Below are 14,488 nucleotides of genomic sequence, written 5' to 3'. Positions count from 1 at the left end.
AATCACATATTTTATAGGATTTGTAAATTTTGTCAACCTTTTAACTACACATCAAATTTTATTAAAATTTATTGGAAGTATAATTTGTAGTCAAATCAAATAGTGGCCTAAAAACTAATGAAGGTTGGTATAACTTAGTTCCCTTAAATTAGATATACGAGGACAATATGATGCTGTAATAAAGATCTGGACACCTTCGGTTAGTGGAAATTGATTGATTGTAAAATTGAAATGAAACCTTAATGATCAATTTGTTATACTCAAAAGGTTAGGAATTAATTTAATAATGGAACAATAGATTGAGGACCAGTGGTGAAATTGTCCCCTACATAATACTCTGTTGTATATTTGTTCAACAATAATAAGAACCGGTGTGTGGAAAGAAATAAAGATGGAATGAAGTGAAAAAAAAAAAATGGAGGCCAAAATACAAACCTATGCGGTCGCATAGGATCCTTCTATGCGACCGCATAGATACCTACAGGGCCTAACGACCTTGCCTTTGTGAAACCTATGCGGTCGCATAGGATCCTTCTATGCGACCGCATAGAAGAAGGAATATAGCCGTTGGCAGTTTTTCAATTATGATTTTGGCGGCTTTTCATTTCGTTTTGGCACCTTTTCGTGTGGAAATGTTTCATGTCTATAAATAAGTGATTAATGGACATTGAAAATTAATTACAAGTAAGTGAAAAACATATAAACAAATCCACATTAAAGAATTAAACTTTCTTCCCTCCATATTCATGTTTTTCAAGTGTTCTTCAAGATTCGGGTGGAAAAATCATTTGTGCTTTTCTACAACAAGGCTTGATCAATCCTACGAACTATTTGCCATAAAACCTTTTAAGCACCAAATTTGTATACGAGAAGGGGCAAATATCGTTTGAGGACAACGAATCATTTTCGTGTTTGAGCCTTCCATATTGGTTTGTTTTCCTTATTAATTTCCATCTTCTTGAATTTCTATTCCTTAATTTTCATCTCCATTTTCTCGGTGGGCATAAATTTTCCAACAATCTCAAACGATATTTTTGGCGATGGAGAATGAAACCACTTTGGCGACGATCAAGTTGATGATTCAAGATCTTGTTTTGGATTGGTTGATATGACAAATTCTGTCAAAGAAATCTGGAACATTTGAAAAGAAAGGTTTCCGATTGAAGAATGAAAAGATTGAATCTGATTTGTCGCAAACGGACAAACTCCAGATAAGTGCTATATAATTTGATTCAATAAATGATATATGATGGTTCTATGGTTGAATGTGCATGACTGCCTATATTTGCATAATTGGTCATGATTTTTGAACCTTTCTGTGTGCATAATTTGCATGGACAAAACGGACCAGAACTTTGCTCACAAATGTGGAATGCATTTTGTTTCCAGCGTGTGTGTGCATTCGGAGCGTCCCCAAATTTTGATGTTGGCAGTTTATTTTTGGCACATTTTAAATTCATATAATGATGATGTTTGGGGCCAAAGGTTATATGATAATAACCTGTAACATCTGGTATTTATGATGCCATATGATAACCCTAGAATAATTAATGATCAAATTTAATGATTGCCGTATTTATATGCCATTAAATTTTCTTTGGTCCAAAATACTATATTCTGTTTGAATAATTGTCCAAATTCGCCGCCAATGGAGATGAAAAGTGGATATTGTTTTAAGGCAGTTTATTAAATTGATTAAGTGGCGACTTTTCATTCTTTTGCAAACTAAACCATTTGTAAAGGTGGCAGTTTTGTTTATCAGTGATAATTTGCCGGCACCTTTTAAATCCAACAAATGTTCTGTGCCTAAGGAATTTTGATTGGGTTTTTGTGCAAAACTGAATATTCTATCCATAAGGCATGAACAAATGCTTGCACGTATATTAATTTATGAAACGGTGGATTCGTTAATGTGAATATATCTGCCTATTCCTTCCATCAGTTTACGGCCATTGGTGACCGTTCATAAAGCATGGCTGCATAATAGTTGGTCAATTATTATACAAATGAATCTGTGATGATTAAATATATGGAAATGGTATAGGCTAATTAAAGGACTATGGTAAAAACTGACTTGGTGTCAACATGAAAAGTTGAATGACTTATGTGATTCTGTACAAAGTGAAAACTTTGCTAATTAAGCCTCTTATTTGTGGATGTGTAGAATATTATGAGATATTCTATGATCAATTTTATGGCATGATAATTGATTATGTGATTTATGATCTACTTTGCTAATTTACTGCAAATTAAGGGAAAATGTGTGTTCTTTATTTGGAAATAAATTAATTCTAATTCGCACGTGTTCACTTGAGGGTGCATAATTTTGGCATTCACCCATATAGTTAAAGGGTTGAGGTTTTTGATTGCATAATTACTGAAATGAAAATCATAATATTGCATATGGGAAAATTCTAATGTGTTAGAATTATATGAAAGAAAGTATGTGCACTTTCATGATCATTTCTTCTACTAGAAATTGAAAATGACATGATAAATTTGTTTGATTGATTTCATGTCTTGTTGAACTCATATTAACTTGAGTTAATGTTGATAGCCTCATTTAATCGTATGATATTAAGTGAGATGATTTTATGCCAATTATATCTGCATAAAGTATGACAAATCGTGAATTGTTTCTATTGGAAATTGCTAAGACATGGAAATATTTTGTAGAGTACAAATTGTGTTTGCATATTAGTATGACAAAATTTATAATATGTTCTAAATAACCTTCATGTATAAAGGATATTGTGGAAATCAATTTTAATTAATTGATTATTCTCACTTTGCTGTGACAATTGGAAATAGCTTTTATGCATAACATTTTAAAGAATGCAATTTAAACCAATTGTGGTGGCTAAAGATATATTTGATCATGGTTGTTATTCGGTGATTAATTCCAATATATAGGCTGTCACATTTGCTTGGATAATACACGAACCCACTTGGGTAGCCCACATGTTTCCGTTGTTGCACGATGCTTTTACCATTTCGTTGGTTTATGAACTTCAAAGTGCAAGTAAAGTACATCCATATTTGTGTTTTGAGATCAATCTATTAATATTTAATGGGTCTAAAGGATGTGCATAAATATGGAAGGATGCCTACTATTTGTTGAAAGCTCATGAAATTTCATGACTACTTTTTCTATTGGAATATGAGAATTATTTGATAAACTAGATGATTGATTCCATGTTTAATTGAAATATTGATAGCCACAAATTAAGTGAGATAATCTTATGCAAAATTGTGTTTGCATATAAAAGAGACAAAATGTGATTTTGTCCAAAAGTAAATAAGGCGAATATGGACCATGTCATTGAGATGATATGATGCTATCTTGTGAAGGTTACGAAAGTGATAAATTGCCAATGATTGGAAATTAATCTCATTCGTTGTTGAATTGGACTTCAATCATGGAACCAAATTGAGTTAGTTTATGCTTGAAAAGTATGATAGGTCTATGAGACGACCTTGATCAAATTGTGTGATAAAAATTAAATAGTGGATTGAAGTACATTGTGAATTAACATAGACTTTCACGATCATTATTGAAGTGATAAGAAATTGAACTACAAAAAGAGTTAATAAACTCTAAGTTCGAGTTTAATCCCGAATGCGGGGGTTAACATATTAAGGAACTCTAAGTTCGAGTATAACTCGAAATGTGGAGATTAACTTTAAATGCTTGTGTTCCTATATGAGAAGTTCAATATTTATGAATGCAATATTACATGATTGCATATAAATTTCTAAGTGAGGAATTGTGGGGATAACTTAATTTAAAAGTTACCATATCATTTACATATTAATCATAGAAAGATATCTATGAAGGAAGAAAAGGTAGAAAAGTCCTTATGATTATAATTATAAGGATGAGATACATTATCATTAAATTTAAGTGGATAATTTGGGTTAAAGCCAATCACGACGCTTTCAAAACCAATGTGAATATTTAAAAGTATTCATAAGTTGAAGATCACTGTAATATTTCAATAGTGAAATATGAATACCCAAGTATGAGATCCACAATAAAATTGATTGAGAAGTGTAATGATTTGATAAAAATGTTCAAATCATGTTTGGATATAAATAAAGCTTTAAATAAAGCAAGTGAGAAGCATATGGCTTCACAAAAAGATTTCTTGATGGTGACAAATTGTATCTATTAAATGGATCGATCGTTGGCTAGCTACATTTAATAAGATACTAAGTCACATAAAATGAAAGTAAAGACATATAAGTCTTAAAGGTGACGTCAAAAGGAAATTATCAAAAGTGAAATAATTTTGGAAGAGAATTTAGCGGATCATTCAACTAGACCACTAAATAAAACTTTAGTGGCATCTACTTCGAGTAGGATGGAGATGAAACTCCTAAACTATAAAGGTTCACCAATGACGGCAACCCTACTCATCGCTTACTCAAAGGGGTAATCCATGGGTTCAAAGGGTAACAAACAAGTCATTCGATATGTGGGATGGTTTCAGCATTATTAAAATCCGTAATAGCCCTATCCTAAGTAAAATAATGCTGGTTGTTACTGAAATGAGGGTTGAGCATTAAAAGCTCTTAATGAAGTTCAGTGTAAAACACAAGTACCTCTAAAAATAACAAAGGTACTGGAAGAACTTCACCTAGACTAACTTCGAGGTGGTGCCGCCTCAATAGAGAGTTGGAGTTTCTCTCTTAAAAGTTTGTCGAAAAGGATGAGCGCAAGGCCATAAAAGCGCTAAGCAAGTTATGAGGAATTTGAGAACACGTGGTACTCGTGTGTGTGTTTGGACCGGTATTGTCACATAGAATAACTTGTTCAAAGCTACGGCTACCTTTGATTCCGACTTTACTTTGTTTGAATTATACTATGGTTAGATTCAAATCGAAAGATATCTAATCCTTATGCATGAGTATCGTATACTTTGAATATGAGATCTTATTAAGTGTTGAACAAGTGGGGGATTGTTGTATATTTGTTCAACAATAATAAGAACCGGTGTGTGGAATGAAATAAAGATGGAATGAAGTGAGAAAAAAAAAATGGAGGCCAAGATACAAACCTATGCGGTCGCATAGGATCCTTCTATGTGACCGCATAGATACCTACAGGGCCTAATGACCCTGCCTTTGTGAAACCTATGCGGTCGCATAGGATCCTTCTATGTGACCGCATAGAAGAAGGAATATAGCCGTTGGCAGTTTTTCAATTATGATTTTGGCGGCTTTTCATTTCGTTTTGGCACCTTTTCGTGTTGAAATGTTTAATGTCTATAAATAAGTGATTAATGGACATTGAAAATTAATTACAAGTATGTGAAAAACATATAAACAAATCCACATGAAAGAATTAAACTTTCTTCCCTCCATATTCATATTTTTCAAGTGTTCTTCAAGATTCGGGTGGAAAAATCATTTGTACTTTTGTGATTTTCTACAACAAGGCTTAATCAATCCTACGAACTATTTGCCATAAAACCTTTTAAGCACCAAATTTGTATACGAGAAGGGGCAAATATCGTTTGAGGACAACGAATCATTTTCGTGTTTGAGCCTTACATATTGGTTTGTTTTCCTTATTAATTTCCATCTTCTTGAATTTCTATTCCTTAATTTTCATCTCCATTTTCTCGGTGGGCATAAATTTTCCAACGTACTCTACTCCAAGAATAAAAAGTCCAATCAATTACGTAAACCATCCCTACAACTCCACATCACCACTTCCCTCGTACACACACTCTCTCTCTCTCTCTCGAATATTTTTTACGCCATGACTTCCTGCTCCACTTCTCCGCGCAAGGTCTCAATTTCACACATATATTTTAAATTTTATAGAATATATATGTATACATGATTGCATATTTTATTCGAGATTTTTTTTTATTATATTTATTTTTGTGTAATTGAAACGTGAAAAAAAGGCGTCTTTGAGCAAGATCGCGAGTAATCGGCTACAGAAAGAGCTGATGGAGTGGCAGGTGAATCCTCCCGCGGGTTTCAAGCATAAAGTTACTGATAATCTCCAGAGGTTTCTTTTTCTTCTTTTCCCTCTTAATATTCTTTATTTCTTTGATTTTTGATTTGAGTTTGTTTAATAGATTAGAGATTGGAGAATACTGCTAATAATTAATTGATTTCGATGTTTTAGATGGGTAATTGAAGTCAACGGCGCTCCGGGTACGCTCTATGCCGGTGAAACGTACCAGCTTCAAGTTGATTTTCCGGAGCATTACCCTATGGAAGCCCCTCAGGTGAATTTTTCTAATTATTTTATTTCTACTTTTTTGTGATCAATGGAGAAGTGAAATTTCTACTTGATAGTGTAATTGGTATCACTCTTATAGGGTTTGACTGCTATTAGTATTTATGTTTTTTGATATTGTGATTTTCTGCGTTTGTTTGGGCAGGTTATATTTATACCTCCAGCTCCACTTCACCCTCACATTTATAGCAATGGGCATATATGTTTAGGTCTGTTTCTCGTTTCTCTTTGCATTATAATTACTTTGATCAATTTCTATCTATACTAAGCTAGTTTTGTTTATTGCTTCCGTATATTGACCTAGCTTTGGCTTTGGCTTAGTGATTGGTGACTGGTGATCTCTGAATGAGAAATTGTTAAATTGTTCTTGCTAGTAATTATCTATAAAAATTGTTAGAGAAAAAAAAATTCTGGCGGACCTTCATTTCGTCGAAGTAGTGCAAAAATGGGTTAGGCAGATATAGGAGATTATGGGCTCATTTGGCAGGGTTTTGAAGGTGCTTCGTATGGTTAGAAGAGCTTTCAAAGGGAGCTTACTAAGCTCTTCTACAAGAAGTAGAAACAAAAGCAGAAGCCCTTCCAAACGAGCTCTAGATTCAAGATGTGATATTGGTAGATTGCAGTGTGGCTTTTACGGCTTTGATGTGTACTTCCATTTCATCGAGGAGCAGAGTATTATGAGGACACTTCACTGGGTGGTTAAAAAAATTTAGTGTCAACACATAAGAGAAGGATCAGCTGTATACTACTTTCACAGAGCTAGCTTCTGTCATCTTTTGCAACTTTTGTCCACCTAAGTTTCACTTACTAATTATTACGGCTAGATTAGATATGTGCTTGTATCAGTGTGCAAAGGGACAGCTTGCCTGTGAATAATAAAGCTTCTTTACTTGTGAGACACGCTTATTGATTTGTCTCAACCCCAATTTTTGTTGCATATAGATATTGAGAATGTGCGAGGGTAAGTAATTCTTAAGGAAAATTTGGCACATCAAACCCAAGGGCAAAGCATTATGATTCCACTACCTTAATACCAACAAAGTGCTAAGAGTTTTGATGGTTTTTATCTGTTCAAATTATTTGTATCTATCCGTACTGTCTTAAATCCCCTGTTCTTGAATTTCTCTATGCTATGCATGAATTGAGATACTTGTTTGAGCTTTGTCCTTGGGCTATTTATACAAGGCAAATGTGATAAAATTGAAGAATACAAATGGTAAAATCAGTTGGTCATGCATATTGTAGATATGCAACTCGCTTGTCATACAATCTGAGCCGTCTGATCCATCAAAAACCTAAGTAAATATTGATACCAATAATTCCATTTTGATTTGTGCAATAAGCATTGTTAGTTTACCTAGCAAATATCTTACTGGAAAGCCTTTTGCCTTGGGTCCTAGCTATGATTATTTTTGTGAGGAGCTCTGCATCTCATGTGTACTCAGCTTGTGCTGTTTTTCATCTGTTTACTATACTTTGCTTAAAAGGAGAGGAAGAAAGAAATATAGAAAAGACATTTCCAGGACTTATTTGTATTTCTTGCTGACCTAGTTGAAATTTTTAGAATAGTCATTGTATCCATGCTGTTTCTGAATAATTTAGTTTTATGTGCAATAAACATACCATTGTTTGAGGAAATTACCTCTAGTCTAATCTTCTATCTATTCTGTGGGTTTAGCCCCACGTTTAACAGGGGATTAGATGTTATGCATGTTGTAGGCTTGTAGCATAATCTTGTGAGTGGACAAAGAGAGTGAGGTTCACATTTTTGGTCCAAGCAGGCTGATGGTGTGGAGAGAATTGCATCTTGATCTCTCTCAGTCGAATTATTTTAGTTTTGACTGTTACAGGAAGCTATTCCGCATGATGACTTGCAATTGATTTTCTAAATTAGAATTACATGGATTAGGTAACTGAAAAGGAAGAGATTTACCTATCTAAAACCACATGGCTTAAAAAAAAAAAAAGAAAAAAAGAAAAGAAAAACCGGTCTGTCATTTAATCTTAGAAATGGAACATTACCCGCATCAGCATGACCTAATAATACTATGTATGTGATAAGAGTTGTAAGACTTTGTTAAATTGGTCAAGAATTGGCTTTTAGAGTTATACACTCGCACATGCAAAACATAGCGCTATTTAATTCTGCAAAATTATTGCTGTTCTTCCCTTCATTATTTAAGGAGTTTGTTTAAAAATTCTTGTCCACTATCTGCTATCCTTACAGATATTTTATACGAGTCATGGTCACCAGCTATGACTGTTAGTTCGGTTTGCATCAGCATTCTATCCATGTTATCAAGCTCACCAGCAAAGGTTTGTTCAGTTTTAAAGTTCTCAAAGTGTGGTTCTCTGTCAGCATCCAAAACTTTAATCATTTGAGTTTTATGTTCGTGCAGCAACGTCCAGCAGACAATGATCGTTACGTGAAGAATTGTGGGAATGGCAGATCTCCCAAGGAGACAAGGTGGTGGTTCCATGATGATAAAGCTTGAGAACTGATTTTAGCGCCACATTGCTGCAATCTGCAAGTTGGAAAATATAGTGTATTTTCCCTTTCCAAAACAGCCCTTTCATTTCAAATGCTCTATTATGCCAATAGAGGCATTAAGCTGGTGCAGTTGTATATGAGTAGCAATGTTCGGAAATCGCAGGAAGGCCAAAGTGGGCAGGTGTCATTGTTATTTTGGACGTAAAAATTGTTGAATTAAATTCAATTATGTATTGGATCACAATCTGATGTTTCTTAGATGTGTTAAGGCTTAGAATGTGAAGTGTTAAAATGATTTGTTTGTCTTCAACGGGGCTGATGTCACTATCTGGCCCCCTCTATAGGCGGGACAAGGCGGGCCATGACTGTGTAGGTGTTACCTGGCCTGGCCCATATGGAAAGCCGCCCAATTTACTTTACACTTCTAACTCGATAATCCTAGCGCAAGCGCAAAGTAAAGGGTACATTGGAAAGGGCTTTATGCATAAGAGCGAAGACAAAAATTGAGCATGTAGTTGGTGCGTAAGTTAGAAGACAGAGAAATGTATGTTTTTACTAACTTTTAAGCTTTGCTAAACATGTTGGAAGCCTTCTATATCTTAAAGCATACAATGTGACGACTCCGATTAATTTTGGGTCCCTTTTGTTTCTGCATTTGCATTTTTTTTTTAAATCATATTATTCTTCATATTCTTTTTATGTGACGCAATTAAGTTTTTTTTTATTAATAATTTTGGAGATTATCCATATATCAATAAATAATTGTGAAGTTCAACAATCCTTTTGCGGTACGGGAGTCGACTAGCTGACAGAATGGAGAAAAGGGGGAGTGAAACCATTCGACGAAGTTAAGAAGGATTTTTAAGGTTGTCTTTGTTTGGGAACTCGGAAGATGAGATCGCTGATGCTGACCACCCTATATGTGTCATTGTTAGTGATGTAGTTGATTGAGATGTTCCACTCGTCTCTCCCTCGAGGGGGATTGATGAGGAGGGTATAATGCCTTTCCTGCCCTACTTAGGTTAGGATTCCCGCCAAATAGGTGGGACAACACAGGGTGGTTAATTTACCATCCCTAGCAATGTGGAACAATTTAAGCGATCACACACTCTATACTTAAAAGTGCTAGAACTGAACTTTTAGGGGCTATTTTGCTATTTACCCTAAATTTTCTAGAGGACTCGATTCGACTAATAATTCCAAAATTTCATGCAAAGTAATGCTACAGCTTTACATACAAAAACAATGGCAAAGCATTCGACGGGGTGGATTTCAGTTCGCAATAAATGGCCATCAATAATTCTTCTTCGCATCACACTCTCCACTATAATTGCCTTCTTCATCAGAGCTTCGTTCGATGGATCCTGCAATTCCCAACGTTTCATGGACGATACCAATCAATTCCACTCAAAAATTGCAGAAACTGAAAATCCATTCACTTCCATGATATCAAAGCTTGTCCTTTTGGTTTCACACGAGCTTTCTCTCTCTAGATGATTTAATTTTGACTCTAGTTATTAATTATTTGGAATTATGATGGAGAATAGTGCTTCTAGTTGTCAGAGCATCTTCCATTCTCTCTATTTTTAAACGACATATTATTTCATTTGAAGACTATCTTAATTTAATGAGTTTAAATTATAAAATATTCTGACAAACTCTGACACTTAATTAATAGTCTTAAAAAATATTTATTATTTTTCTCTTTCTTTCCTCCCTTGAAAAAATTAAAAGGTAGGAACTTTGCTCTCTAAATTAAAATATTAATAGCATGATTTTTAAGGGTTGAAAGGCAGATATTTAAAAAGTCTCTTAATAATGCTCTTCCTCTATTACAGATGAGCTGTAGACAGTTTAGTATCAAAAGGTTTATTATTTAAAGAATTTGAGTTTAGATTTATTTTCTCTAAATAATTATTTTCTTGAACTTAAGTTTGGATTTATTTTCGACCATTAACCTGAAAGTGATTAAATTGTTGCAATGATGCCCATAATGCATGAATATCTTTTGAAAGATTGATAGTTGTAGTAATGGTCTGGCAGTTGGGAAATCTGTCCACTGATTCATTATTGATACGAGGCTTCATTATGGTTTCATCTGAAGATAGTTTTATTCTGTGAAAGGTCTTTAATGCCATTTATTTTAATTGTATGAGTAATTTTTGGACTTTTTTCTCCAAATTTATCTGGGTTAAACTAATCAGATACATCAGTTCTTTTTATTTTATCTCAAAAGCATTCACAAAGAACCTTTTTTTGCAGGTGGACCATTATTGTTAATGGAACTTGCTTTTCTCCTAATAGGCGTTGGCACGGAAGTTGTTTGGATGACCTATCAGATGCCTAATGAACCAGATGAAGTGATTTACAGTTTGGAACAGAAGATGAAGGACAGAGGAGTACAGGTACTATAAGGTCCAAATCTTAAAACAATGATCTTGTTTATTCAAGAAACATGAAAGATTCTTTCAATTGGACAACGTTTGCTATTATGGTAATGATGTTGTATTGTGGTTTCTTTCTATTCATTCAGATTTTCATGGCAAAGGGTCAGGAAGCTGTTGATATCGCACTTAAAGCTGATCTAGTCATTTTAAACACTGCAGTTGCTGGGAAGTGGTTGATGCCGTCCTAAAAGAAAATGTGCCTCGTGTACTACTACTACCAAAGGTGTTGTGGTGGTTTCATGAAATGCGAGGTCATTACTTTAAACTGGAGTATGTTAAGCACCTCACTTTTGTTGCAGGTGCCATGATTGATTCCCACATAACTGCAGAGTACTGGAGGAATCGGACTAGTGAGCGTCTAGGGTATAATGTTTCCTCTAAATCTCCTATATAGTATGAAGTTCTATGTTCTATGTTTTCATCCTTTAACATTCTTTATTTATGTAGGGTACAATTTTATTCATCAATGTTAACAGTGTTGTCTTTAGGCTTTCTCATTGATAAGATTATTGCATACATTTGTCCTGATCCTTTTTCATTTTTTTCCCACAATTTTTGACTTTTCATATGAGTTGCTATCTTAAAGTTAATGAAATGCAGTTGGCAATGCAGCATCTAGTGAAAAGATTACTCTTCTTGTATGTTGTAATATTCAGTTGTAATCTTGCCAATTTATGTTCTTTAGGCATTCATAATGTTAAGCCTTTATTTAGAAATTTTATCTGAGCTTCTGTGGGTATTCTATAGTCGACAGTTACAATTATGCATTAAGATGAGCTTGTTGGTTTGTCTTCCCCCGATGAGACTTACCAACCGGTCTTCTTCGTAAAAATTATTACATTACTTCCCTAATCTAACATCTATTGCGATTCAGTATAGATCACCCAGATACTGGAAAACTGTTGCTGTGAATTCTTCCTTCTCTATCATATAAAAATTCGAATGATGATATGCTCGTCATCTTGAATTTATTCTCGAAAGGAGAATGTAGCAAGATAGTGGTTAGATAGTTTTTAGATTTAACATTGTAATCTGGTTTACTGGATTAGTAAGAGTGCAATGGAGTTGGTCCCTCTCTCTCTCTCTCTCTCTCTCTTTCATCGTGGCAATCGACCATTAAAATATTTCAAATTAACTTACTCTCTTGCAGTTTCTGCTACTAGTTTACAATGAGGACCTATATGGACTATGTTTCTTTAATTTTTGTGATGCAGGATTAAAATGCCTGAGATCTATGTTGTGCACCTTGGAAACAGCAAAGACTTGATGGAAGTAGCCGAAGACAGTGTGGCAAGAGGGGTTCTCCGAGAAAATAATAGGGAATCTCTTGGAAAGATCTTCTCTTCGCCATCATCAATGGTAAGCTTTTCTTGAAATAATAAGTCGTGCTAGATAGTTTACTCAGCAACTGATTGTCTGATAGCCAATATTTTGTGCCTTCAGATATATATAGAGTTATATGATTATTAATTATTCAAAAAATAGAACTCAACCACTCCACATCTGTTACTTAATTTGATAATATATTAAGTGGAAATTACACTATATGTCAAAATTTGGGTTTGCATTTACAAAAATGTCATTTTTTAAAAGATTACGAAATTGTCATTTTTGGAGATTTTTGGACATTTCTAGCCCTCCTAATAATTTCAATACCTTGTATATCTTTCATTAATGAGACATGACTAGATGAGAAATTTGAAAACCAAATCAGCCTTTCTCTCTTCCATTATTGTTCCTCCCATCATTTCACGTTCTCTCTCTCTCTCTCTCTCTCCCCATTTGGTTTTCCCAAATCGAAGTATTATTCAAAGGAACTCCGGCAGCTGTTGAGCACGGCAATCTCAGCACCTCCGACATGATTAAACGTCGAGCTGTTGCCACCAAGTCTCAGACGCTGAGCCTCCACCCTCGGCTACTACTGTCACTCTAAACCCCCCTCCCCCCCTCTCTCTCTCTCTTTGTTTTTTTTTTAGTTCCTTTTTTTTGCCATTACATTAGGGTAATTTATGATTTTGTTTTACAGAGTGATTTATTGAATTTTGAAATATTTTGTCTTAAAATGATACTTTAGTATTTTGCGTAAATGTCAGTTTACTGTATTTGAGTTTCCTGCAGCTATGATGACTAATCGAACCTAACGTGTCTTTTTCAAGTAGTAATTAGTTGTATAGAAGAGGAAACGAGCGAGGGAGGAAGAATTAGAAAACTACAGTATTATTAGCTCCAAAGAGCAATATGAAAATTATGTAAACTTTTCATTGTCTAACCTTATCTGTATGGGAAATTAACTATGGCATAAAGTATCGTGAAAGAGTCTTATTTGTCTTATGTTAACAACTTGATTGGGGAAGAACTATGTTCAATTTTTATTTTTTTATTCCCTTTCTTTAGGTGCGAAAAAGAAAAAAAATGCTTGTTATTTATTATATTTAATTAAATATAAAATAGTCAAACAACACCAGAAAAAGAAAGACTATTTACATTCCTTTTATTTTCCATTTGAATTTTAATTTCATATTCGGAATAAAAAGTAAACTATTGATCTTCTTTAGCTCCGATCGTGGGACTATGTCACCATGTGAACCCACTCCTAAATTTTTTGAAACAAGAAAGACTAATGCTGTAACCTTAGAAAAGACACAAGAACTTAACAAGTTGAGGGACAAATTTGCTGCATATGGCCTTAAATTGACTTATATGTGCAAGAGATGCATATTGATGATGGTTCATGCATCAATCAAATTTGTAAAGTACATGAAATTTGCACAAACAATACTGCTTGGCAGAATTCGAATTGTCTTGAAATTCTAATTTCCTCTGTAAAATTAAGTTCAAAGATGATATATAAACTCATTTTGAAATGATTATGATATATTTGAGTAATGTTTTCTGTACTTATTTATTTGGAAGGGATTTTGTTTCATCTACGAATTCATGACATCATATTAAGGCATATATAAACAAAATCTAAAGAATTTTTCATTCTATCATATTCAAATTGTGAAACTAACAAATTTCAGATATGACAAGGAAAAAAAAGGCTATTATGGAAGATTTGTTAAATGGTAATTACGGAAAACATGTTGGTCCTGGCATTTTCAGACAATTTCCCCCCTCAGTAGACTATATTTGTAGACACAACAAGAATAATGTAGTATAGTAGAAAGTTTTTGTGTTGCTAATGTTCTGCTGCTGAGAACATTCGTCATATGCTGGTGCTTGCTTCTTTCTTATTTTCCGTATATAAATGAGTACTTTTTATGTGAACCATTTACGATAAAAGATGGT

General features: G+C 34.0%; 1 protein-coding gene across 1 annotated transcript; it reads left to right on the top strand.

The window, feature by feature from the left end:
• The first annotated feature begins 5,643 nt into the window (after positions 1-5,643).
• LOC111374534 (probable ubiquitin-conjugating enzyme E2 18) lies at positions 5,644-9,045 on the top strand. Its single transcript, XM_022997209.1, has 6 exons — positions 5,644-5,797; positions 5,919-6,025; positions 6,146-6,248; positions 6,405-6,468; positions 8,487-8,575; positions 8,659-9,045. Exons 1-6 carry the CDS (start codon positions 5,768-5,770, stop codon positions 8,752-8,754), a joined length of 489 nt encoding a protein of 162 aa, XP_022852977.1. The 5' UTR covers positions 5,644-5,767; the 3' UTR covers positions 8,755-9,045.
• Positions 9,046-14,488: the final 5,443 nt, after the last annotated feature.

The sequence above is a fragment of the Olea europaea genome, unplaced genomic scaffold (assembly GCF_002742605.1).
Source record: "Olea europaea var. sylvestris unplaced genomic scaffold, O_europaea_v1 scaffold1259, whole genome shotgun sequence".
In the NCBI taxonomy this organism is placed as follows: Eukaryota; Viridiplantae; Streptophyta; class Magnoliopsida; order Lamiales; family Oleaceae; genus Olea; species Olea europaea.
The sequence above is the reverse complement of the archived record's forward strand: the minus strand, read 5'-3'. Positions and strand labels throughout refer to the sequence as shown.

Bases quoted from the DNA above. Each gene is read 5' to 3' on its own strand.
- LOC111374534 (XM_022997209.1), top strand. From the start codon at position 5,768: ATGACTTCCTGCTCCACTTCTCCGCGCAAG. The intron at 6,026-6,145 runs GTTTCTTTTTCT...TCGATGTTTTAG, and splicing joins GTTACTGATAATCTCCAGAG to ATGGGTAATTGAAGTCAACG. The intron at 6,469-8,486 runs GTCTGTTTCTCG...CTATCCTTACAG, and splicing joins CAATGGGCATATATGTTTAG to ATATTTTATACGAGTCATGG.